Raw genomic sequence first — 26,779 nt, 5'->3', positions numbered from 1 at the left:
GGCTGTGGATGTGTTCCCGAAGCGCCGGGCGCCCTGAAAGCAGAGCGCCCGACACTCCGGGAAGCAGGCTGCTATCCGCAGCCTAGACATCCCTGCGGGACCTCCCACAGGGCTGCCTAGGCTGCGGATGTATTCCCGAAGCGCCGGGCGCTCTGCTTTCAGGGCGCCCGACGCTCCGGGAAGCAGGCTGCTATCCGCAGCCTAGACATCCCTGCGGGACCTCCCACAGGGCTGCCTAGGCTGCGGATGTATTCCCGAAGCGCCGGGCGCTCTGCTTTCAGGGCGCCCGACGCTCCGGGAAGCAGGCTGCTTTCCGCAGCCTAGACATCCCTGCGGGACCTCCCACAGGGCTGCCTAGGCTGCGGATGTATTCCCGAAGCGCCGGGCGCTCTGCTTTCAGGGCGCCCGACGCTCCGGGAAGCAGGCTGCTATCCGCAGCCTAGACATCCCTGTGGGACCTCCCACAGGGCTGCCTAGGCTGCGGATGTATTCCTGAAGTGCCGGGCGCTCTGCTTTCAGGGCGCCCGACGCTCCGGGAAGCAGGCTGCTATCCGCAGCCTAGACATCCCTGCGGGACCTCCTGCAGGGTTGCCTAGGCTGCGGATGTCTTCCTGAAACCTGGAGAGTGAGAGGGGTCAGTGCGCACCGACCCCTCTCGCTCTCCAAGCTTCAGCGAAAGCCTGCATTCGCCCCATAGGACGCACCCAGATTTCCCCTTCATTTTTGGAGGGGAAAAAGTGCATCCTATAGGGCGAAAAATACGGTACTTTCCATGCATATATGTAAAGCTTAATTTTATTCATAAAAGTCTAAATGAAACTGCCTGAACAAGACTTATTCTTGCTATACTGAGAAGCAGTTGTCTTTTTTTTTCATTTTTAGCTGGAACAATCAAATTCTTTTTATCTATGGTAAACGGTACACAGGCAACTCCCCGTTTGCACGGGGGTTGCTTTCTGGGTCACAGTGCATGTTAACGGAGTTGCCTATACATGTTTATCTTTGTCTTTCTCTACAGGCACAGGTACAGACACATTTTGTTTCCCATATTTATTTAGGTTATATTTGGCATACTGTTGCCCAGAGAGAGAGACGAAATCTCTGGTGGATAATGCAGGGATGCATGTTTATGTGTTAGAACTACATCCAGTATATTGGATGAAGTCTGACACTAAAATAATAATGCAATTTTAGCATTTGTTACCAGAGTCTCTCCCCCCCCCCCCCCAGTTCACACTCTTTGTATGCTCTGCCAATTTTCATGTTTGGAATCCATTGAAATTGTTTCTCTGGTCTCATAATTCAGTTGTTGCAGAAAGGGTCTCAAATACTTCCCATCCTAGCCCTCTTTAAGGCAGAAAGCACAGTTGCTTTTTTCTCCACCTGCCATTCCTTTGCATCTTCTTCTTCACTCTGCACCCTTCATTGGCTTCTCTCTGTAAGGAAACTTGAGTTTCAACTGATGGGATGAACAGCATGTGCTGGGAGGCCAGTTGGCCCCAGTACTCATCATTTAACTCCTTTGATAATATGCATAATTATGGATAGTTTGCCTTCATGCATTCTTTCTTTACATTTCTTTACAGGATTCACCCTTTACTAATGCAGGAATGGGGTCTAACCTAAACCTTTTGGGTGAAATAGAATGTGATGCCAGTATCATGGATGGAAAATCACTCAATTTTGGAGCAGTTGGCGCTCTCAGTGGTATGTTGAGCAAGCTCTAGAAGACGGAATGTTTAGATTCAAAAAGATATTTGAGTATGTAGTTGGAGTCCTAATACGCTATAAACATGGTGCATAATCTTACTTCAAATCCTATTACATGGATAGGATTGCATGTGACGAAGAGCAAGCACCGTATCTTTTTAGGCATTGTGCAAAATAATCATTTGATGGCTATTAGCCATGTTTTGTTTTCACCCTTTCTGTGTTTAAGGTTTTTGCCTTCATCTATCCAGTCTCTGTTCTGTTTTTAATTTGACATCTCTGGTGTTTGGGGTGCTAAAATAAGGCTTATTTTTGAGATGTTAATTGCAAAGCCAAGGAATAAATGAACTCCCCCCCCCCCCCGAATAACTTGTTGAGTTAATTGGTTTAAATCCAAGGTAATTAAAACTATCTGGAGTACTGCATGACCATTTCCTTAAATGACTTTTCTTCCTGTTCCTAGGAATCAAAAATCCTGTTTCCGTGGCAAATAGATTGTTGTGTGAAGGGCAGAAAGGAAAGCTGTCTGCTGGCAGAATTCCACCTTGGTAATTACTTTGTTCTGTTTGTTTCTTATTTGGGGCAGTAATGCATACAATATTTGAAAGTTACTCTTATTAAAAGAAGGCTGATGCTTTTTAGTGTGCATCAGTAATAGCGTGCTTTTAAGATGAGGACTGGCTTTGTTGTTGATCTTGGAACATCTTGCATGCTTATTGCAGCTGTAAATAGCATAACTTTGCCTTTTATCTTTAATATTCTGTTCTAAGTCTGAACTTCTTCCTCTGTGGTTGTTTATGCAGATATTTACACTGCTAAGCTTTTATTTCTGATGTTTCGGGTTCAAAATATTAAAAATCCAATAAATCAGACCTCAAAGCTAAACATAGCTTGTTGTTGTGAAATGTTACATTTGTGCTCTCCTTTTGCTTCCAAAGTTTTAAACTTTCAGCATATGCTCTCATTTTTGTTGAGGAGAAAATGGTTTCACATTGATTTAATTTTTATATAGATTTGAAGGTGAACTATAATTATTCACATTTGCTACAATTGTAATAATTTTCAAGTGTGGAAGAATAAGGAAGTTTATTATAATTTTATAATAATAATAATAATAATAATAATAATAATAATAATAATAATAATAATAATAATAGCCAAACTATGCTCATAACATCCTGTTCAAGCTGATTAGCTTACATGCTATATCATACACCTATAAATGTAAAAATAGGTGAAAAATCTTGCCAGAGAAATCAGGTTGAAATAAGTTTTTCAACCGTCTATATAGAATGTTGACAAAGGAGAAGATCTCTTCAGCTTAACAGACAGGACATGATAGAGTATAGAGCCTAAAGTGTTTAAAGCCCCTGACCCTTAGGGGTAAAACAATGTCGTATCCCAATGCTATTTTCAACAGGGATCATGTTCAGTCATACTCCTCTTCACAGAGGGCTTGAAATAGTTGGTTTTTTCTCTTTTGAGGAGGCAATAACAACCGAGTGGCAAAATAATGCAGGGGGTATTATGAAATTGTTTTTACTTTTCCTCAGAATACAAAAATCTGGGCTTTTCCAGGGTAATTGGTATGTGGCAGGTTTTAAGATAAACAGTATACGTTTTTGTGTGCTGCGTTAATAACCAATGATTAACCAAGTTGCAATAGTAGCTGGCCTAAATACTTGGCTACCTATTCGTTGTTGCTAGTCATGCGGACAAGAATCACAACACCCATCTTTGGAGCCTTGTGCAGTCAACAACAAACGGGAGGACAACTGTTGCTGTTTCATTTTACAAAAATAAGAAGTTCAGTAACTTATAGCGAGCAACTGATCTGAATGTGTGTGTACGGGGGGGTGGAACTTCTCAATGTTTCATTACTTAGGGCTATGTTATGCCTGTTGTAACAACAGAAGTTCTCATAATAATTTTGTGTTCATTTTTTTTACTATTAATTCCTAGTTTCCACCTCGTTTTAAACGTTCCAGAAATAAAGACGAAAGACCAGCGCCTCTTAACTTGAAGAGGTGGATTAGGCTGTAACCCAAAACATTAGACTAGCTTTCCCCAGCCTGGTTTTCTCCAGATGTTGTTGGACTATAGCTCCCATCATTCCTGACCCCTGGCTATGCTGGCTAGGTGCTGGTGATGAGGAAGACACCAGCCTGGGGAAGGCTGTATTATTAGAGAGTAAGCTTCAATGAGGTTAGAGGGGCACGATTCTGAGTAATCATGCATGGGGTTATTCACTTAACTTGAACCTATAAATTGAATTACGTTTGTGAAGTTTCCTGACATAATAAACAGAAACCTTGTAATTAAGCCACAGCTAACCTTACCTGAAGTACATCCCTAGTCAAAGTTTGTCTTCCCCACCCCTTTTGTCTTCCTCATTGCTAGTTTTTTAGTTGGCGAAGGAGCTTTCAGATGGGCAGTGGATCACGGGATACCTGCCTGCCCTCCTGGTGTCATGGCAACAAGTGAGTAAACTGTTCCTAGGAATTCTTCTTCTGAGAAGCTTAAGGCACACAATCAAGAAAACAATCAAATCAGTGGGATCTAGGCCACTAAACACTTGGATACTGTTCAAATTAAAGAATCGTAGTCACACTGGATTTTTATCTGCATAACAGCCAAAATATCATCTCTGGAGCTAAGGAGGTTTTAAATAGTGTAACTGGTGGTGTAGCATTTGAAAAGCTTCAGCAGCTTCAGTATATTGTCAGTCTCACTTTCAGATACTTACTCTTAATTATTTTCATCTCTGCCTCTCCTTGGTTACGCAGTTTATAAGCTGCTGACCTAAAAGCTTTGCTAAACAAGCTTATTCTCGCTGGCTTTCTAGTAATTGTGCTTTGTAATCTTTCTTTTGGTAATCATTTTACCCCCAGCCAGCTTTAGAAGGGAAACTGCAGTACCACTGCAGCCACTTCAGTGCATTTTCGGCACACTCCATTAAATGACTGCTAGAGGGTGCTGTATGATTGGCCAGAGTCAGATTGCTTTTCTGAGGATTAGGAACATATTCTTTTGTTGTTGCGGTGATTGCACTTAAAACTATTTCTAGGGCTTATAGCATGTTTCTAAATTTGTTTTGGTGATTCCAGACAATATTGTTGCTTTAATGCTGGTGGTGAAATAGACATGGTGATTGCTCATGGCCTGTGAAATTGTTGGATATCTAGTGATGCCTATCCTGCTTAATTTCAGTTCACTGCAAATAGAAGGAATCTGAATAACGTTTCTGAAAATTTAGAGTATAATTAAACTGAATACAGTGGTACCTCGGGTAACATACGCTTCAGGTTACATACGCTTCAGGTTACAGACTCCACTAACCCAGAAATAGTACCTTGGGTTAAGAACTCTGCTTCAGGATAAGAACAGAAATGGGGCTCCGGCGGCGCAGTGGCAGCGGGAGGCCCCATTAGCTAAAGTGGTGCTTCAGGTTAAGAACAATTTCAGGTTAAGAACAGACCTCCAGAACGAATTAAGTACTTAATCCGAGGTACCACTGTACATGGGACGCGGGTGGCGCTGTGGCTTAAACCACAGAGCCTAGGGCTTGCCAATCAGAAGGTCGGCGGTTCGAATCCCCGCAACGGGGTGAGCTCCCGTTGCCCGGTCCCTGCTCCTGCCAACCTAGCAGTTTGAAAGCACGTCAAAAGTGCAAGTAGATAAATAGGTACCGCTCTGGCGGGGAAGGTAAACGGCATTTCCGTGCGCTGCTCTGGTTCACCAGAAGCGGCTTAGTCATGCTGGCCACATGACTCGAAAACTACGCCGGCTCCCTCGGCCAATAAAGCGAGATGAGCGCCGCAACCCCAGAGTCAGTCACGACTGGACCTAATGGTCAGGGGTCCCTTTACCTTTACCTTTACCACTGTACATGGGTGGGGGGGGGGAGATTGACTTAATAATTTTTTGACCAATCTGAATTTGAGAGGGTAATTTCACCAAACTTGCATAATCACCAGTTGAAAAGACCAACAGGTGGCCAAAAAATCTTCCTCTTAAAAAAAAGTATGGGTTAGTTTCCATTGATATATTAATTGAAGATAAGTCTTTTTTTTAAGTTCAAACAAGCAGAAGTAAACTGATTTTTAGATATAAAATAAGTCATTGGAACAAACCAGTGACCATCATCGTGCATCAATAAATTTTGCTCATCTGGTTCAGAAAAATATTCGGATTATTTAAAACAAATATAATTGTTTTAAATGCACAGATATACTCTGTGTGTCTCCGTGTGCTTTATTTCTTCAGACCACTCATGGGAAGAATTTATAATATCTGTGATTGACACACAGGCCAGCCAGCTTACACTTCAGGGCCTTCTGCTGGTAGTTGCCATTCTTCCTCCACAGGTATCCAGACAGGTAGCTGATTCCTGACTATCCACAAAGGTCAGGATACAGCTCACATGAGCGTACATGCACTTTCCTTACCGTATGTAGGTAAGCTTCTCCACCTTCTACTTCTGTCCTGTGTTACGTGATCTGCAGCAGACACCAGCTATCAAGTGATGAATCTGACAGATCTGAACCATTTGGAGACAAAGAACAATTGAACCAAAGAGATTTATTTAGAGGAGCTAACAGTTTCAAGCTTATCAAAGGAAACACAAAAAGAGTGTTCAGTCTTATAATGTTTCTTTCACATAAACATTAAGTGCCATAGATTAGGGTGACGTACTAATAGACAATTGATAGGCACCCTGTCCATCGTAGAGAGCAAAAGGATTGCCCTCCTGATCTTGGCAGATGTCATCACAAGTAGTGTGTGTCCACAAAGCAGCCAGTCAACACCTAACTTCAAACAGGTCTATTATCAAGAAAAGCATTCCTTTGAAGATGGAGTGACATCCCATTGCTCATGGGGACAAATATCCTCAGCATCCTTTGAAGTTTTCACTGTTTCATGCATGTATGTTTTATTAATGCTTCTGCAAATGTTGATAGGCTGTAAGTTGCTTTGATTATCTACAAGGAAGGCAGGGTAAAAAATAATTTAAAATAAACAAGTTTGTATTCATTTAAATAATGTTTAAATTCTCTGTGAGTGGGAATTCCATCTAAGAGTCTTTTAATCATCTTTAGACAGTGTAACCATGATTGCTGACCCCCACTTTTGTTAGAATAAAGTTGAGTTTGTGATGAGATAAAAGGTCAAAATGCCATAGATGGCCAATGCAGTACCCTCTAGCTGTTGACTACCTCCCATCAATCCCAAAGGTCAGGGATGATGCGAGTTGTAATCCTATAGCACCTGGAGGGCACTATTCTGGCTACCCAGCCGATGAAGATGATTAGAAGAGTTTGAAAGGTGGCAACCTTTCCTTTTAATGCAAGGCCACAGCCATTATCCCAGTGCATGTTCTGAAGGCATATGATGAAGCTAGCAAGGCAGGGGCCTGGTCAGTATCTTGATGGGAGACCTGTATGTTTCTGTGAGTTCCATTATGAAATAAAGGTGGGGATATAGAAATGAAGTAAGTAAGCTAGATACATAAATGTAGAAGTGACTGCTTGAATCCTCTTGAGATTTTTCTCTGTGAATCCTCTGTGCAAAGCAGAGCAGTTTTGTAGACCTTTGCCCTCTATATTGGCTAGCATTCTTTTTATACAGGAAACTCCTGTTTTAGGCGGAAATGATATGTGCACGGTCATGCACATGCTCACAGTGCTGCCCGTGGAAGTATCATAAAAATGTCACTGAAATGTCACTAAAAGTGCGGAACGGGGGCGGGTCAGAGTGAGAGTAGAATAGGGTGCTTGCAGGCTTTTTCAACAGGTTTCCAAATTCACGCAAGCGCGAAATGACCCGGAATGCAGCACCTGTGCAAACGGGAAGTTGCCTGTATTGTATTTTTATTTATAAGATAAATTAAGAACAATTATGTTCAACATAAATTTTAGAGTTGATCACATTTTAAGGAGAGCCATGCTGTTCAATACTTCCAATAGAGGAAGTGGTTTACTTTGGGTAAGTTTATAGTGAGGTTGAACCCAGTAGACAAGCTGAGGTACTCAACGCTTAGCTACTCTGGCCTTATGCAGGAAGCCAGCAACATGGCAGATAGCAAGCCTGGGTTCCTTGAGAATGAAATTAGTGAATGCTTTTATCTGCATTTCATCAATGACCTAGTTTACACATTTTGCACTGTGATTTAATGTGAATGAGCAGCATGCTAGTTCATGCTGTTCCACAGTTCCTGCTTCACTGCTCCCCCTGCTAACCTTTGGTCACACTGGGGAGGAATTGGACTGGCTTTGGGAACCAGCATTTGTGATTTGTTTTCCCTAGACAAACCGTGATTGAGAAGCCAAGAAGCAAACTAAAAACACTGGTTTTGCAGATAACATGAAGCTAGTCTCTAGTTTTCCCTGTTGCAGCAAATGATTAGCAGAGGGAAGAGCAAAGCAGGGAGTTCAGAGCAGTGTGCACCCTGCTCATTTGCTTTAAACCTTAGTTTCAAATAAGCTGCGGTTTAGTGCGACATGCCAGCTAGACCAAGTTTTGAGTAATTTGTATTTTTGATATTCATAAATCCATGCTTATTCAGTGGACAGGATGAAATATAATCTGTACATAGATCTGAGTAGGGGCTATTGTTGTCAGTACCAAAGTGTAGTATTTAAAGAAGGTGTCCTTGGTTTAATTTTTAAGTAATTAAAATGCCATTAAATATTTTATAGGACTTAGTTTAGCAGCTTTTAAGAGGAACAAGAGGAAACTGGAATTGGCGGAAAAGGTGGAAACCGATCTTTTTCAGTTGAAGAAAAGAAGACAATCAAGTGAAAAGGTTGGTATCTGTTCAGAAAACTATTGGTCAACTTAAATCACTACAGTGACAAGGACTGAAGTTTCTGGGAGTTCTTGTTGCTATTGTGAATTGGTAGTCAACATGATGTTGCAGTATTATTTATCATTATATTTTAATTGCAACAGAGGTGTGCATGCATGCATGCATGTGTTGATTTGTCCTTCCAGCAATTTCCCCTTCTGGCTCATTGAAGGCTGCTCTGGAGAGTTCCATGGCCTTTGGGAGCAGCTTTATGGTGTATCTCTGTGTGAACATATCCTGTGTACAAAGGATAAACCACTTGTACTCATAGCCAATATGTCATAAGTAATTTCCCCCCCCTCGTCTTAGGGGAATATGAAAACAGAACTATCAAAGGAATCTACTATTGTCTGCTGAACAAATAAGTGTGCCTTACCATTATGATTTGTTTATATATTTTACTATTCATTTTCACTTTTTCAGAATGTGCATGACAAATGCAAACATGAAAAGATAAATATCTGTTGAAAAATTTTCTCCAGTTTAAGATTTTGGTGAACATTTCTCACTTTAAAGCATTTTCTGTGGATCTGGAAGGGGATGAAATTGGTAATACCAGGTAGGTAAACATGTCTGGACATTTACCCAGCATTGACCTGGCCCAGAATGGTCCTCTATAGAAAAATCATAGCTGGTTTTTTTTCTTTACTAAGTGGTCATTTCAGCACTGTAGTTTTTACCTGCTGCCAACTATATTTTGAATGCAGTTTTGCTGTCAGTAATTAAAAAGGAAAAATGAGGTGTACTGTAGAACTTCTTGCTCTGTTCTGGAGAAACAAAAGCAAACAAAACAAAAAACTATTCAAGTTACAGTAGCATATGTAAAAATTCATGTCTTTGGAGTATTGCTTACGTTTTATATCCAAAAAGACTAGGAGCCTTGAAAACATAAAACTAAGGAAAGAGGGATTTCAGTACAATTTATATATTAAAGGTCACGTCAATGCTTACATATGCCAGTACATGGACTTACCAACCTGCTATTTGAGATTTGGAGGGTCTTTTGACAATACTTTAAGGCAGCAGTTCCAAACCCCTGTCCCCGTCCCCACTGACCACTTGAAATTTTCTGGGTGAGTCTTGGCTTACCATTACATGCAGATGGGACCAGTTTCTAGCAGAGCATGAAATAACTTCTGTTGCATTGTACTATAGCTTCGTTAGTGCTTAATAATTTTGAGTGTACATAAATTCATTTTTACATAGTGAGATAATTATGTTCCAGTTATAATTTAAAAATTGAAGCCAGGTTTTAAAATTGCCTTGTGAACTCCATAGTAGTGTACGTACTCTAACGCAAGCTGTGATTTAGATAATTGAATAAATAAGTAACTAGATTCCAAATGTCTTTTGTTAACAGATTGAACAGTTCATTTTTAAAAAATGAATTGTTTAATTATTGTGTTAGACTTACATTGTCTTCTTAAATATTTGGGATTTCTTTAACCGATGGAATTCCCCCTTCCTCTCCCCCAGTTTTATGACACCGATGCAGGATTTGATCCACAGTTACTCTTCTGCAAATGGAATGACTCCATCTGTTCACAGAAGGAACTGTAATCCGGTAGAGTCTGCCAGTTGGGGAAGGAAAGGATATTTCTCTTTATAGTCAAGTATGCCACCTTCCTTCCTGTTCCATTGGGTCTCCCTACCCTCCAGAGCAGGTTTCCGGGGTGGGGAGTGGGGTGGGTGGGCTGCAGAGGGAATGACAAATCAGTGAAAGTCTCCTGCCCCCCCCCGCCTACTTCACTGGAAGTGTCCCATAAGTGGTATTCAGCTCACGAGAACTCAGAATTCAAGCCACAGTATTTTGTATGCTTTGTTCACATGATAAGAATGAGAGAGAGTTGGTCATGCATGTGAAATAGCTGATGAGGGGAGGCATGGTAGTTTGCCTTTTAAATCTGCCTCTTTTATTTGACTTTTAAGGGTGAAGGTAAGATTGTATTGCTTGATTACTGTAGCTTGATTTTCTGTTGTGAAGTCCCCAAGGATCTTCAGGTGAAGAAGGGTGGTATACAAAATCAATCAGTTAATAATAAAATTAGAAAGTTGTGTTGCATTTCCTATCTTTGTAATATTAAAATGGAAACGTTATATTATCTTAAAGGTAAAGGCACCCCTGACCACTAGGTCCAGTCGTGGCCGACTCTGGGGTTGTGGCGCTCATCTCGCTTTATTGGCCGAGGGAGCCGGCGTACAGCTTCCGGGTCATGTGGCTAGCATGACTAAGCCGCTTCTGGCAAAACCAGAGCAGCGCACGGAAACACCGTTTACCTTCCCACAGGAGCGGTACCTATTTATCTACTTGCACTTCGACGTGCTTTCAAACTGCTAGGTTGGCAGGAGCAGGGACCAAGCAATGGGAGCTCACCCCGTCACAGGGATTCGAACCGCCGACCTTCTGATCGGCAAGCCCTAGGTTCTGTGGTTTAACCCACATCTTAACAACTGTTAACAAAATTCTGTTTGTGTAATAGGACTTTCTTAGCCCTCCTCTCTGTGCCTCCCCCCCCCCAAAAAAGCAGCTCCTGAGAGTTGGGGCAAACGTTGGGACCAGTGCAGGCATGGGCACATGGAGTTGCCACTGAAATCCAGGCCCCTTTCCACTCTTGCTAGGCACCTTGTTATCTAACCCATTATTATTATTATTATTATTATTATTATTATTATTATTATTACTTCCTGTGGGTGAGAGACATAAGTTTGATGTTCAAGAGTGTGTCTTTTGCTCCGTTTTGGCATACACTAGATTAGCCATCTGTAGAGTTGATCTAAAGACTCCTCCATTAGCCTCATTAACTTTAATAGGGAGGCTGAATAACGTTTAGTAACAATTACTGCTTTGGGCACATTCTGAAAATTATGCAAGTCTGTGTGATTAAAGAATTCTAAATGGAGACACCTCCTCTCCCCATGCTTTCAGTGCAATGTAGGTGAGCGAGTGTGTGATCCTGACTTTTTGCTATTGATTGTGAAGACAGAGCTTGTGGGTGATTAGGGTTAATTAATTGGCAATGGGTGTATTCTTTTGAATGGAATGCGATTATGCCCACAAGCTACAAGAGCTTTAATCTCAGTTAATGGTTCTCAAATGTTTTCGTAATAAACCTTCTAACTTTTAAAAACCAGTTTGAGCCTCCCTCTGGCAAAATAGAACAGCTTAGTTTTACTGTTTTTTATTCTCACTTGGCATTAATGTCATTCAGATCAAAGGAAGAACTGTGGTGAGCCCTTTTGGAGTATTTTTGTTCTACTGAACTTAAAGCCTACCAAGTCCAGGGAATTGCCTGCTTGACTCTTTAACACAAGGCTGAGGAACCTTTGGTCCTCAAGAGGTTGCTGGACTCTCATCATCCTTGACCATTGACCATGCTGGCTGGGGCTGATGAGAGCTGTAGCCAGACAACATCTGGCTACACAGACTTTCCACCTCTAACATTATTCAGCAGTGAGGGAGGTATACCTTGCTCTTCTCTCTGCATTAATTTGAATGGGCAACTTGGCATTGTCTTTCAGCGGGAAGATCAGACAGAAAGTCTGGTGGACAAGTAAAGGGAAATAACTTTAATGGATAAGTTTCCTTTAGCCCCTGAGTACAGACAACAGCTATTGGATATTTGCTTTATTTTTTTACACATTTTACACTACCGTTCATATTTAAGATATGGTGTCTGTATACAGCACAAAATAAATATAAAAGAACAATAAAATGATAGATTTTCCTCATTTTAAATTAGTAAAATCTGTTAATGCCTAGGTAAAGAAAAATAATAGCAACGATAGCCCCAGGTGAACCTCCTTATTTTATTTATTTCAACAATTTATATACTTCTTAATTAATTGTCTCTAAGACATGTACATCGAGCTCCAGAAATACAATAGAGGTGAAAAAAGAGATACTGACTAAATATCAGGAAGAACTTTGTGACAGTCCATCTGTCATGAATGCTTTGGTTGAAACTCCTGCATTCCAGAGTGTTGGACTAGATGTTTCTTTCAACTCTACAGCTCTATAATTCTATGTTTTTATGATTCTATGATTAACATGCTTGCTGAAATAAAAAGAAGTCGTCTTCAGTAGGTAATGGAAGTGTGATAGGGAAGAGGCTGAATGTCTGCATCTAAGCTATGGGTTGCCACTAGGAGTGACTCCCCCAAAGACCTTGACGATTGGGTAGGGATGTAAAGGCAGCTATTCCCTAACTCTGGTGCCATTGCTGAAAAAGTCCGCTCCCTTGTATATTGTATACCTTGGATAGAAGAGCTACATAGTAATCACCTTGGCATATGATTTTAAAGAATGGATATGTAATGGATCCAGGCTGAGTGAAGAGATATAAATGGTCCCACGCTGTGTTGCTGGCTCTGTGAACCAGTCATGTCTTCATCTATGGAGGCATCAAAATACTGTCAAGTCTGTATGTTTTCAGTGTCTTTGTTTCCCTGTCACATAGGAGAATGACTCAGGAACGCTGGATACCGTTGGAGCAGTTGTTGTTGACCAGGAAGGAAATGTCGCTGCTGCAGTGTCCAGTGGAGGTTTAGCCTTGAAGCACCCTGGACGAGTTGGTCAGGTAGGTCTTAGTAGGTCTTTCATGTTGTGTTGCATTTTACCCTAATTGTTCCCAACTTGCTGTGAAAGAGAGAACTGGCTGGGTGACGTTCTTTACAACTTGGAAAAAGTAGTGTTTATGAGAAAGCTGTGTTTTACGTGATAAATCATTGTAAGTGGAATCAGCCAAAAGCTCGATATCATAAGCAGAGTCATAACTTTGGGTATGGGTCTAGGTAAAAAGAAAAAAAGGTAAAGGTAAAGGACCCCTGGCAGTTAAGTCCAGTTGCAAACGACTCTGGAGTTGCGGCGCTCATCTCACTTTACTGGCCGAGGGAGCCGATGTTTGATTTTCCGGGTCATGCGGCCAGCATGACTAAGCAGCTTCTGATAAAAACAGAGCAGCGCACGGAAACGCCGTTTACCTTCCCGCCAGAGCGGTACCTATTTCTCTGCTTGCACTTTGACGTGCTTTTGAAGTGCTAGGTTGGCAGGAGCTGGGACCGAGCAACGGGAGCTCACCCCGTCGCGGGGATTTGAACCGCTGACCTTCCGATCGGCAAGCCCAAGGCTCAGTTGTTTAGACCACAGCACCCCCCACGTCCCAAGGGTATGGGTCTAGGGTACATAAAATACTGCTGATTTGCTGATTGAGATGTTCCACATTCCACTGCTGTCTGCAGTAAGGTTGGTAGCTATATGGGACAGGGCTTTCTTGACCATAACACCCAGAGTTCCTCTTCTGGAAAGTATCCTGACAGCAGGTCTTGCAGAACGCACAGTTAAGATGGTCTCTGGCCCCTTCAGCATCATCTTTTATAATTGGAATAAGTCAGGGCTGCACCTGCCCAGGCCAGCTGGAAATAGGCCAGCAAAGCAGGGGGCAGGACTTGCAGAGAAGGAAACCACAGAGACCAGCAGCAATGGTACCAATTTGTGTATTATTTTTTTTAAAGCAGCAAAACCACCTTAAACACATTATTGGTAATAGTATTCCAGAGCTCCCAAACTTCCACGTGTTAGGTCGTTGCTTTACCTAACTAGATGTTCAGACTAGGAGTGAAGGCAGCTGGGTGATGGTGGTGGAAGCTTCACACTACTCCTTCAGCTACTTTACAGGCTTTTATCCTAGGAGTGACCATGTGCCAAGAGTTCTTACACTTTGCTTAGTCTCTTGATATGTGGCATTAGACTGATTTCTTGATTGCAGACATTATCTTGGACTGGAAGACTTTTTGTTGATATGTAACTACAGGTCATAAACTTTTGGCCTGATCAGAGTGCCTCTAGGCAAATGGACACATGCACCCTAGAACATGCCATTTCATCGTCCAAGGAATGTTCTTTTCCTTTGATCTGATTGTTTTGCTTAAAGGCAAAGTCCTATTTATTTGAGAGCGCCATTAGCAGCTACAACTTACTTCCCCTCTTTGGCACTTGCAGAGCCCCACTTTTGTTCGAAATCATTTGCCTTTCTCATTCATACAGTTTATAATTCATTACATTTAAAATAGTAATCGTACAAAGTAGGTTGAAACCTTCATAAAAATACTTGAGTGTATTCACAAAATTTTCAGATTCTGATTTTGCAAAATCATATCTGACTTATTGCAGAGTGTGACACCTGAAACCACATTCAAATGGGTCTAGATAATCAGTACCGTTTTTAGAGTACCTGGAGCTGTCCAGCAACCAACTGCATCTTGCTCAAAAAGGGTGTTTGTGATTGCCCTACAATGACCACATTTTTCAAGGTTTGGAGAGACCTCCTTTAGGAGTGGTCTCTTAACTGCTTATTTCAGGGTGTCAGGGATCACCCTCTTTTTTCTAAGATACAGTGGTGCCCCGCAAGACGAATGCCTCGCAAGACGGAAAACTCGCTAGACGAAAGGGTTTTCCGTTTTTTGAGCTGCTTCGCAAGACGAATTTCCCTATGGGCTTGCTTCGCAAGACGAAAACGTCTTGCAAGTTTGTTTCCTTTTTCTTAACACCGTTAATACAGTTGCGACTTGACTTCGAGGAGCAACTCATAGAACGCAGTGTACATAGTAGCCTTTTTTGAGGTTTTTAAAGACTGGTGATTTTTGAAGCTTTTCCAAAACTTCTTTTGCAGCCATTTGGTAAGTTAAGCTTTTAAAACTTTTTTGGGGGGTTTTGGATTTTGGGTTGGGGTGTTTGGAATTCAAGGACTTGGTGTTGGGGAGGGGTTTGCAAGAATCTGGAAGCTTGTGTGTTTTTTTTCTGCATTTTTATGATTTTTTGTGACCATTGGGCCACTCTGCTGTTTTTTAAAAAAAATTCTGGGTTTGAATTTTGAAATGCTCTTTACAGTATGTGTGACTTTAAAGAGCACTTAATAAACTCTTGTTGTACCAAATTTGGCTTTGTTTGGACTTTTTTTGACCATAGGAACGCATTAATTGATTTTCAATGCATTCCTATGGGATTTCGTGCTTCGCAAGACGAAAAATTCGCTAGACGAAAAAATTCGCAGAACGAATTAATTTCGTCTTGTGAGGCACCACTGTATTTATCACTCCCTGGATCCAGTGTTCAAAATTCCCATTGTTCTAGGCGCATTTTGCGACAGGGAATTTCATTAGCTTGAGCAGTTTCTGAGCTCTGGGCGCAGTACTGCACCTAAGTTTTCAGATTAAAACTGCAGAGTGCAAGTGGACCTTTTTCTGCCTCCCCACTTCCAGCTACTCTCTGAAGACTGGAGAAGAGGCCCTCTTTTAAAAATTAGGGGGGTGGGCAGGGGAAGGACTAGAACATGTAAAAATAAAAATTTAGCTGCAGTTCATTCATTTTCAGCTTTGTATAACCTAGGTTTAAGGTGCCATTTAGCTCCTACCTTTTGTATCTCAGTTTCTAACACTGCCTGGATCCAGCTAGTTAATCCCCCTCTGCTAGCTGCATGAGGAGGGAAGAGCCAGCTAAGTGTTCTGGATACCTCCCTGGATTGAAGTGCCAAACTAGTGGCATCCGTGTCAAATTGAATGCAGAGTACTTAGCGAACATGTTGCAGCGTGCCCTTGAGGGTACTTTCACATTTCTATGTAGGCCAAGCTGGAGAAATCCCCAGACCTCCTGGAAAAAGCACCACAAGATGGCATGCTGAAGATGCAGTGATGACAGGGAAGTATGGTTTGTACACTGTCTTCACCACTGTTACCATGTAGGCTTGATAATGGGCTCTTATCTGTATTCTATGGACCTAACATAGAATCGTCCACCAGTTGCTTGCATTGGACTTGAGATCATTATGTCTAAAATGGGCCGTCCATTTGAATCACATGGATGAAAGACCTGATTATACAATTCTTACCGAAATAGAGGTATATGGCACCATTTGCAGATGAGCAAAGGAAACGATTCTTTACCCAAAAGTTTTACTTGGTGTAAAGGGACAAATAGTTCTCTCTCTTTCTTCTTCTGTCAGGCAGCTCTTTACGGATGTGGGTGCTGGGCTGAAAACTTGGGAATTCAGAATCCTTACTCTACAGCTGTGAGTACCTCAGGTATTTGCTGTTCTTACAAATATTTCAACGGAACGTATTTTCCTTCTATATACAGCTATTTGAAGTATATTCTTATGGATGAACCTATATGAAGTACTGAAATAGATTCTACTGTTTCCATTATCTTACTTATTCAGATTCACATTAATGGGAAGATGATGCTGTTACCATAATCATAAATGTGCAGATTAACTTTGATATACAGATACATGCAAAATGCAGCAAAAATCATGCTTGCTCCAGATTAAAGAATAAATAGTTATGAAACATTTATCTGTGCATTTAACAATGCAAAACTAAATGATGGTTTAGTATTGCATGAGCAAACCTTGGACTTTTGTGCTCCCCCTTCGCTTCTTTTCCAGTGCAACCATGAGAAGGAGATTGGAAGCTTACGTTTTCTGTATATTACTTATTTCCGAGCCCCAAATTAGTTAGCCTTGATTTAGTTAGTTGTAATTTTAAACCATGGTTTGAAGCTGGCTTTTTGAGATATGAGTACCAGCACCTCATATTTTACACACACAAAAAGAGCGGGTAGGGACTGACTATACCAATGGTTGCTAATAAACTCGTTTCAAAATTTGGAGGTGCTGTGATGGAAAATTAACTTTGGCTTTATCTTCCTTGAACTGCTATTGAGAAGTAACTTGTTTTAAGGAGCCACGTGGAATTTATATTCTTTATGTAAGCATTAATACTTATGCGAAGAAAGGGGTGCCTAGTGAGCGCTTGTTGTATCTCGATGGGAATTCTATTCCGTAGAATAGGGGCAGCCACACTAAAAACCCTGCTCCAAGTTACTGCAGAGTGGGCTTCTGAGATCTTTGGAATTTGCAGGAGAAACTCCCCTGTAGGTTGCAGTAATCTGCTTTGCATATGCAGTCTATATTGTTAGGAATCCTGAACAAGGCTAGTCATAGATTTTCATTTAAAATGTAGTTGTAGTAGGGTTTTTTTGGGGGGGGGGTAGAATGCAAATTGTGCCTTCTTTCCACTACTGTAGTATTATTGTAGTAACACCATCTCTTACTCTAAATATCTTGCCTCTCTCTTGCTTCCTTTTCTTCACTCCTTACTGTCATATTGTAGAGTTTAAACTTGTCAAGACAGTGACCTGTCTTTTCCCCCTACTTCTCTATGTTGCATAAATCATAATGATCGGTATAACCCTTCTGTTAGCTCCTGACAATCAAGTAAAATAACAATTGATTTATCTAAATCATGCTACCAGAGTTTCTTCCTACCTACCAGAGTTTTTAAGCAGCATGTTTGTTCCTAATTGCATTATTCCAAAAATTATCTTGCAACAATGTTGAAATCTCTTCAAATTTGGTTTGCATGTACAGTATTATATGTATATATAGACAGAGAAGGAGAGAGTTTTATCAAGAATTGTTCCTTGAAAACAGCAGGGAGAATAGGGAGATACTATACTATGTACACGTATGTGGTTTTATTTATTATTTACTATTTATCATTGTGACTTAAAATGCTACGCTGAGAAACTCTTTTCAAAATACTACATAGCAAGTTTTGATATACTAATGAGTGCCACCTCTGAAGTAGTATACAATGCTGATTGTTGTTTTTTTTATAGTGTTGCATAGCAGATAACAATTTTAATGTCTTTGTGTGCAGTTCTGTTTTTGTTTAGATTCCAGAGCTGTTTTGCTATTGCGGCAAGAGTATCTAACAATAGCTCACGAGCTATTAACATGCTGCCTGACTTTCTCCCTCATAGCCTTTTGCATATGGCTTGCAGAAAGAGGGCCTGGGTTTTCATTTCTCCCTCCGTTCAATAGGAGTTGCTTTCATGTTTGAAAATTGAAAACGTGTGTGTTTCAGTGTGGTGTATGAATGTGGGTGCCCTCTGACACACCTGCTTCTAATTTCCTGACTTGAAAGGAAAGCCCATCAAAAGGAGCAGAAAACAGTTTCTGTGACATGCTGCTCTGAAACCCTTTTGCTTTACAGAAGTTCTTTGCTATGCCATCTTTATTCCATTGCTAGATGACTCTGAGGTGCAGGGCTGGAATAATAAGTAATGTTTTACTTTATCCTATGCTGAGGTTTTTTTAAGGCTCTTGTTGTGGTTACTTTAAAGTGCAGAAATCTGCTTAGGGGGAGAGCATGGTGTAGGTGCTGGGCTTTGTGACAAGCTTAAACGAGAAACAATACATATGGTAGTAAATGGTCATGTAAACTGATAAAGCGGGTTACACTGTTAACAGTTAAACTTTGCATGTTTTCAGTGTTTCATTGTAAAATACCTGAAATACTGCCAGAACTGAATGGTGTGCCCTCTATAAATGATTTCCTGACTTAATAATGGCAAAGCAAAAGATGTTAGATACATTTTGAGGACTACTGTAATGTACACTGTGCCTGTAAATGCTTCCTCCAACTTTGGAAGCAACTCATTATAATGAGTAAATGAGAACCAAACTCCATGTTATGCAGGAGATCCACAAGGTTTTCTTTCCTCGCATTGAAACCACACGGGGCTGCCAGTTTGACTAAAGTGGTGGCTGGGGGAGGAGGTGTTGAATGCGGCACACACACACACTCACTTATCTGCTGCTTGCCCCGTGAGGGAAATACGAAATCATCTGGGGAAGTTTGAATATACCTAATAGTTACTTGTTTTCTGAAATGTACACCCTCTACCTTTTTGTGTGTGTCAAATTGCTGTTTAAATCACCTTATGACAGAATAAAATTATCAAATAACAATAAAAAGTGACAAGAACAAACAAAGCTTAGAACAGCATAAAATAGTCAGATAATACAGCAGATAAAGCAGTCAAACCAGCAACAGCTAAAATAAAAAAATAAAAACAGTAGTGTGGCTAATAAATCCAACAGATTAAAAAACACAATTGTAGCATAAAATGTTCTGCATTCGTGGGACGCCTCAAGTAAATAAAGTTCAGAGGCAGATAGTAGAAGAGGTGGCATTGCCCTGATCTAAGGCTGTGTGTCATGGGCTTTCCAATGATACTTTGCTGGGCTGGTGGTACTGAAATAATAATAATTTAATTTTATATCCCTATCAGAGGAGCCCAGGGCAGTGAACAACAAGCAAATACAGTTGTACCTCAGAAGTTGAACAGAATCCGTTCCGGAAGTCCATTCGACTTCCAAAATATTCTACCTCCAAAGTGCGGCTTCTGATTGGCTGCAGGAAGCTCCTGCAGCCAATCAGAAGCCCCGTCGGATGTTCAGCTTCCGAAAGAACGTTAAAAAACCAGAACACTCACTTCTGGGTTTGTGCCGTTTGGGAGCTGGAATGTTCGACTCTCAAGGCGTTCGGGAGTCGAGGTACGGCTGTAAAATCATTAAAATTCAAGTACAGATCCAGACTGAGAAAGGTCTCACCTTAAATGGCTTGCTAGAAGAGGAAGGTATTCAGTAGTTGCTGAAAAGACAACAAACGGTACCTGTCTAAAATTGAAAAAGGAGAAATTTCCAAAGGGTCGTTGCGATGATATTAAATGCCTGATTCTTACATGGTGTGAATTGGATCTCCTGATAATATGGTATCTGTGGAAAACCCTCCCTTGCCTGCAGAGTGCAGTGACCAACTGGATTTATAAGGGGTGAGACAATCCTTCAGGTATTGACATTGCACATAGTGCACAGAAATACCTCACAGCAAAATTATTCATTTGCAGAGCAGAGAAATAAAATCCAAGCAAAACCTTCCATATTATTTGGAGGTAGGATGTTCGGATGAAAACAGGCATGGCAACTGCATGACATGGTTCACCTGCTGAAATTCCCTCTTCTACATAACCATTAAAGATGCAGCAGCCCTGTCCTCCTTTTCATATGGCCATCCTCTTTGAAGGTAATGTAACTTTCAGCACAATCCTAAACATTTTTTTAAAAGAAAATCCCATTATGGTATGTGTGTCTAGGATTGTAGCCTTTGCCAAACAGTCCTAACACTGGTAAGTTGACAGGCCAAATTCTGAATTCACAGGTTTTGCTGAAAGGATTGAAATGAGAGGAAATATATGGTGTAAACCAACCCAGAGCACTTGAAATCTAGAGGGGAGGGGAGGAAAGAAAGCCAGGTAAAAATAAACTGTTTTGAGCGACCTGAATACATCTCATTCAGGTACCATTCCAAAAGCATCTGATCACTTTCAACTCTGGGTAACTTCTCCTGGTGGTTTCTTAGCCTTCATGTATACCTTATGGTCATATCTAGAAGGACTTCTAGAGTCTTTCTCTGGAATTGTGCAAGTCCTTCACATCGAATCCATTTTAATGGCTAGAAGTAAGTTGGAACAGTGAATTTTTGGCTGAATTTATGGGGATTAAATAATCTTGGTGTGTGTTCTCCTTTTAGCCCAGTATATTATGAGCCAAATTAACTTAAAGGCGTGTTTCTTTTCTCTCTCTTTTGTCCCTTGCCAAATAAAAATATTTTCCTAACATATTAGTGCAGTACTGTATTGAAAGTAGACAATCCAGTTCTGCAGACGCTTTGGGATACCGGTGGCGACTCACACAACTGAATTATTCTCCATTCAGAAATGATGTCTGGGAAGTCTAGACTCTAGTTTTATGTATGGAGAGAGAGTTCAGTTACGTGAGCACTTGGAGTCTGAAGTGGTATAGTTCAGACACAGATTTGGTGCAATCTGAGAGTGAGGCCAGTATTTAGAGACACTCCTGTGTTGCATGTGTGGTAGAAATAAGTCGTCATGCAAGGTTTATTTTGTTTTCAAAGCATAGAAGTTAGTCATAGCTCAGGTAGAGCATTTACAAGGGAGGAAGCCACAACACACATGTTTTCTGTGGCATACAGGGTTGTTTTTTTACCAGCCGTACATTTATGGATAGAATGCGCAAAAATGATCAGCATAAAATATCTTTCTGGTCATCTGCCATCGGCTGGTAAAGTCAGAGGGTGTGTCTTTGCTGCCCGGCTGTGTTCTGGAATTCCTTGAAGTCTGCCAACAAACTTGGAGGTGAAAAGGACTGGGTGTATTACAGCTGGCAAACTCTTACTGCTGAATCCAAGGTTTGCGGCTGACTAAATTTCTGGGATCCTGTCTGTTCCATTCAATTTGAGAAACAGGTTCACCGTTACTCTGTCTGAGCCCATTGTAGCACAGTTATCTCCACAAGCACTATGTTAGTCAGCTATTGTTGTTACCTGCATTCATGCTGAAAAATATCTGCCACCTTGAATGAAGCCTCTGTCCTGAGAATGGCATTGGGAATAAAGTTAATTAGGAGCACCTGCAGTCTTAAAAATCACAGAAATCATAACTAAATATATTGAAATGACAAAGCAAAGGTGCTTGCTGGTGTGCTTGAGTCAGACACCATTCTGGAAAATGTTCACTAAAGTACAGTGGTACCTCAGGTCACAAATGCTTTGGGTTACACGTTTTCATGTTGTGGACTGCGGGAAACCGAAAGTACCAGAAAGGGTTACTTCCGGGTTTCGCCGCTCGTGCATGCGCAGAAGTGCTAAATCGCGTCGCGCACATGCTGCACGTTATGAACGCTGCGGGTTGCAGACATGCCTCCGTCACGGATTATGTCCGCAACCCGAGTTTCCACTGTACAGACCTAGGGTGTAGCTTTTTAACCCTTTAAAATGGGAATAGGAGGGTTTTCCAGTTACTGGCTTTCCTGGCATCTGGTTGAGGTGAGTGAGAAGAGAAATGTTGCCTTAAACTTAGTTATACTGGCTCTTAACCAATCCCCCTAACCCATCTGTGAAAATTCTGACATCAAAAGGATTTCTGTATTTCTAAAACTGGTATATCTTTAACTGATGCACAACTATGTGCTTCCTTGAGTGTCTGTATAAATTGGACTTGACAGTTAATCGATAAAAAAGGTCTTAACTTGAGGTTAGGGGAGGCATGGATGAGAGAAGGATTATCAAACACTTTGTACGTTGACACTTGAGGCCTAAATAAGTAGGCCTTTTCTTGAAAGTAAGCCTGTTGGGTTGTACTTGACGCAACAGCCTTCACTGTGCTGTGGAATCCTAAGTCATTGTGAAATACGAGTTAATAAAGAATAAAACTGATGCCTTCACTTTTTAAATGTTTTCTTTTCCTTTGCATTATTTTCCTGCTTTGTTCATATGTCTTAACTTTCTGAAATCTTTCTTGGGATTTGCGCAGAGACAAGATTGCAAAGATTTGCCCCCCAAATTTGTGTTTAGTGCTTTCCCCAATCGTACAGATATAGGTTAACCATGCTTGTTAATGTTTTGTATAGGTTGTGGGGAGCACCTTGTACGGACCTTATTGGCCAGAGAATGTTCGTGTGCTTTGCAAAATGAAGATGCTCATCAGGCTCTACTAGAAACTATGCAAAACAAGTTTATTAGTAAGTACAAGATTTGTTAGCAGATCTCTGATGTGGCTAAGAGCTGGTGTCTGTCTACTTCTCTTCTGATCCTCCCCAAAGTGACACTTGTACCAGTGTTCCACTTCACAAACTTCCTAGCGTTGCTTCAAGTGGGTATTCTTTTAATATCCCCATGCTCCCTTAAACACCAAGAAGCCAGTGTTTCATAGTGCTGGTTATTGGCATTAATGGAGTTCACCTTCTGTGTTAGATGGAGACAGGTGTTGCTTCACATCTACAGAGCAAGCAGTTTCACTTAAACCTTTCACTATGCACAGGTGGTTATTAGTAAATGTTTTATAGAGCAAGTGAGATAAGTCTTGCCAGCCATGTTGTTCTGTTGCTGCAGCAAAAAACAATGAGGCTTGTGACACCGGGAAGAGTAACACATTGATTAGAGCTTTAGCTTTTGGGGACTACCATAATACCTGTTCAATGCAATGCAGTCTAGCCTATTTGGGCGTGGGGAGGTTGAACTTCAGAGTTCCAGAAGACTCTGTTGTTTTTGTCTTAAGCCTGTTGCAGCAGAAATGGTTTTGGTATGTTAGGGGGTATTGTGACACGAGCCGATAGCTATAATGTGTATAACACATACATGAAATAATTCAGAGTATAGAAGAGAGATATAAATAGGCAATATTGAGCAACATCTTGGTGGCTTTTGTGTTACCTACTTTTATACTTCAATACCTTTTCTTCTGTGCTATCCTTCCGATTCTTTGATCCCACCTGCTTTGTTGTGTGGATGTTTGCAAATGAAAATGTGTAGGTGGTTGAATGTGTAAGAGGTTCGCAACAAAATCCTAAGTCCTTAATAGAAATGGAATTTTACCCAAAAGTGTAACTGATTATGTTGAAGGGATGTGTGCATGTGTTGAAAATATGGATGAAGAATGTTTCTATGAAACCATTTCAACCAACTTCTCGTTGACTTAAACTAGTATGACTACTAGTACTACTATTTTCAATTTGTGATAGCTTGCTAAATATGGGCAACTTCTGCTGAAAGTTTGCCATTAGTTTTTAGGCAAGAAAAGCCCTTTCAAGAATTGACAGAATGAGGATTAGTGAGTAGATTTCTTGTCATAGTAGCAGTGTTTGAATTAGAATGATCTTGTTTTGGCTTGGCTCTCATTATTCCTGGAAATATGTGTTTTATTTATGATTAAAAGGACATTAATGCTCTTGTTTTATGTGAGGGCTCCTAAAAAAGAAAACTGCCTTCTTTGCAAAATCTAAGATAGTCCTAACCTCTAGTTTATCTTCTGTCACATTAGTCACCAAAACAAACAATGGAGAAGTGAATGGCTCTTTAACTTGATTAAGACCTTGATGTAATTTTAACAACATCCTGAATAGTTTCCCGCCCCTGTAACTACTTCACAAAACACTACTGTATTTTTATAAGAATGTTTATGAAAGGGATGTTTAGAGCCTTTTAAACTACAACACATGCCTTTCTGTGCTGATAACCTTGTGTGAAGGTGGGGGGAGCCCTACTGTGTTTTAGCTGAAATGTTGAAAGGGAACTTTTTAGAGACAGAATATTTCAGTGTTGGGTCCAAAGAATCCTGAAACCCCAGCATATGGTTTGCTAAAAGCTGCCGTTTCTCGGAATCGGCACAGCTAACTTTTTGCAAAAGTACACCTAAGAGGTTATGCAAAAATACTGGGCATATGCTGAATAGCTCTTTTCTTAAAAACTTTCCTGCTGTTGATTTTAAATGATACAAAAGTTTGCTTGAGGTGTAATGTATGATGCAGGTTTTCCCTCTCCTATGAAATAACTGTGAATAAAATAGGCTAATAGCCTTCTTATGACAGTATGACTTGTTCTCAAATTTAATTTTTTTAAAAAAGTAGCATGCTTTATGGTAACATTAAAACGTCTACTATAACAGTACAGATCTTTAGAGAAATAATAGCTCGGCAAGAAATAACTGAAAAGGATAGTCAGAACTGAAAATATTAGCCTCAAGGGCAGCTGAATACAGCTTTTTTCCACCACACTTCTGCTGATGTTCCTTCTCCCCCCCCCAACTTTTTTTCATAATTCAAATATCTACAGAGGCTTGGGAATATTTCTTCCCACTTAGGAATACCTGACTTAACATCTGGATTTATTTTTTTAAAAAAATAGGTGATGGGCAGAATTAGTGGCAGATGGTCTTTTGTCATCTGATATTTATAGCAAGCACTGCGAAGGACATAAATGATGATTGAGTTAACAGTAGAATACCTGGTTTGTTTATTTTTTTTATACAGATAGTTTAATGAAGATGTAGCATGATGTACACAATGGTCTGATGCAGAGTGGAAATGGTATTCTGTATACATAAGCATATTTCATAAAGAACAGTGGATTTTATAACTCGTCTAGTCCTTTCAAATTCAGCCAAGTTTGTGGAATGCAGCTTGTGGAATGTTTATCCTGTTTTGCAAGCAGGCAGATTGGGAAGCTAACAATGGAAATATGTGTAGAATTGCATGTAAAGTACTTTTAAACCTTTGGAAACCTGATAGTGGTGTTTTTTCGTGTGTGTTTTTTAATGCTTGCATTGTTTTGCAAAGGGAGTATTTATTTGAATCTTCTCCTTGCAGTTTTAACATTTTGTGGTGGCTGCTTCTGTGGCCAAAAAGGATGCCCACCTCCAGAATGAAGCAGCTGTCTTGCTGTCCCCATGGTATCATCATTCATCAGGCATAGACAGATGGAAGCGTTCTAAATAGTCCTTTACCTTCAGATATACTTTTTTTTTAACCAAGAGAAGGAAGGAGGTCCCATCAGCTAGCTCATTGTTGATGCCCCACCCTGTAATTCTGTGTGGGGAGAATCCAAATTGCCCTAGAGAAGCATTGAGGAGAGCAACAGACCTATCAAAGGTCCATATAGTTTTGGGGTAGCAGCCTTTCCTTTTGGTTGATGACATCTAGCCAGGACACCCTCTCACAGAGCTACAGTTCCCAGCACTTTTAAGCTACAGTTCCTACAATTCTTTGGGTGAAGCTACAAATGTTAAAGTGGTAAAATATTGCTTTAAATATATGGTGTGGGTGTTAGTCTAGGTCTGTCAATCAAAACCTTCTTACTGGCTTTCTCTGCTGTCCTGAAGTGCCCACCCTGTTTCCTTTGTTGTACCACCTCCTTGATGATATAAAAAGGGGGGAAATGTTAACCAGTGGCAGGGAAAGTTATTATTATTTGTTTCTGTGCAGGACGCCTAATTAACAGTAGCTAACAAGTGAGTTTGTTTTTGCTGAAGAAAATGCTTTCATTTCTTCAATATACTCTGAAAGTACAAAATGATTTTTAAATTGTAAGTATGGAACTTCAGGCATACTGAAACATGCATGCAGAACCAAGCATCCTTTCCAACATTATCATGGGCACGCAAGCGAATTGTTTTTTAAAAGGAAAATGGAAATTCCTTCATCATTTTTCTCCATGAAACTCATTAGCTAGCTTGAAGCCTTTTGATTATGGAACTTTAGAACCCTATAAAGTCTAGTTAAAAAAGTACACTTTGTTTTCAGTTCTGACCTAGAAACAGTAACACATGCATTCACATCATTAACATGGAAAGGAAAAACCTTTGAGTGGAGACCTGGCTGTTCCAGCCCCCACCTCGCCAAAGCGTACTGTGAAGTTGGTCTCAAAACCCACTGAAAGCTTCCTTGCTGTACCCCATTGCTTGTTGCCATGCAAGCGGAGCCAAAGGTCTATTGAATTTTTGGATTGTTTCCATCTAACTTGGTT

General features: G+C 40.7%; 1 protein-coding gene across 9 annotated transcripts in view; it reads left to right on the top strand.

The window, feature by feature from the left end:
• Positions 1–26,779, top strand: part of TASP1 (taspase 1) — a 67,170-nt gene that overhangs the window by 23,633 nt on the left and 16,758 nt on the right. For 7 of the 9 annotated variants that reach the window (XM_083607350.1, XM_083607351.1, XM_083607347.1 and 4 more), the window contains 7 exons: positions 1,587–1,707; positions 2,174–2,258; positions 4,111–4,190; positions 8,409–8,515; positions 13,015–13,134; positions 16,555–16,633; positions 22,891–23,001. In XM_083607350.1, coding sequence (XP_083463476.1) covers positions 1,587–1,707; positions 2,174–2,258; positions 4,111–4,190; positions 8,409–8,515; positions 13,015–13,134; positions 16,555–16,633; positions 22,891–23,001 — 703 coding nt within the window. The remainder of the gene's footprint in view (positions 1–1,586; positions 1,708–2,173; positions 2,259–4,110; positions 4,191–8,408; positions 8,516–13,014; positions 13,135–16,554; positions 16,634–22,890; positions 23,002–26,779) is intronic. The other 2 variants (XM_083607355.1, XM_083607354.1) reach the window with 1 other exon arrangement.

Source organism: Podarcis filfolensis, assembly GCF_964270895.1.
Source record: "Podarcis filfolensis genome assembly, chromosome: 3".
Lineage (NCBI taxonomy): Eukaryota > Metazoa > Chordata > Lepidosauria > Squamata > Lacertidae > Podarcis > Podarcis filfolensis.
Note: the sequence above shows the minus strand (reverse complement) of the source record. Positions and strands in the feature narration are given on the sequence as shown.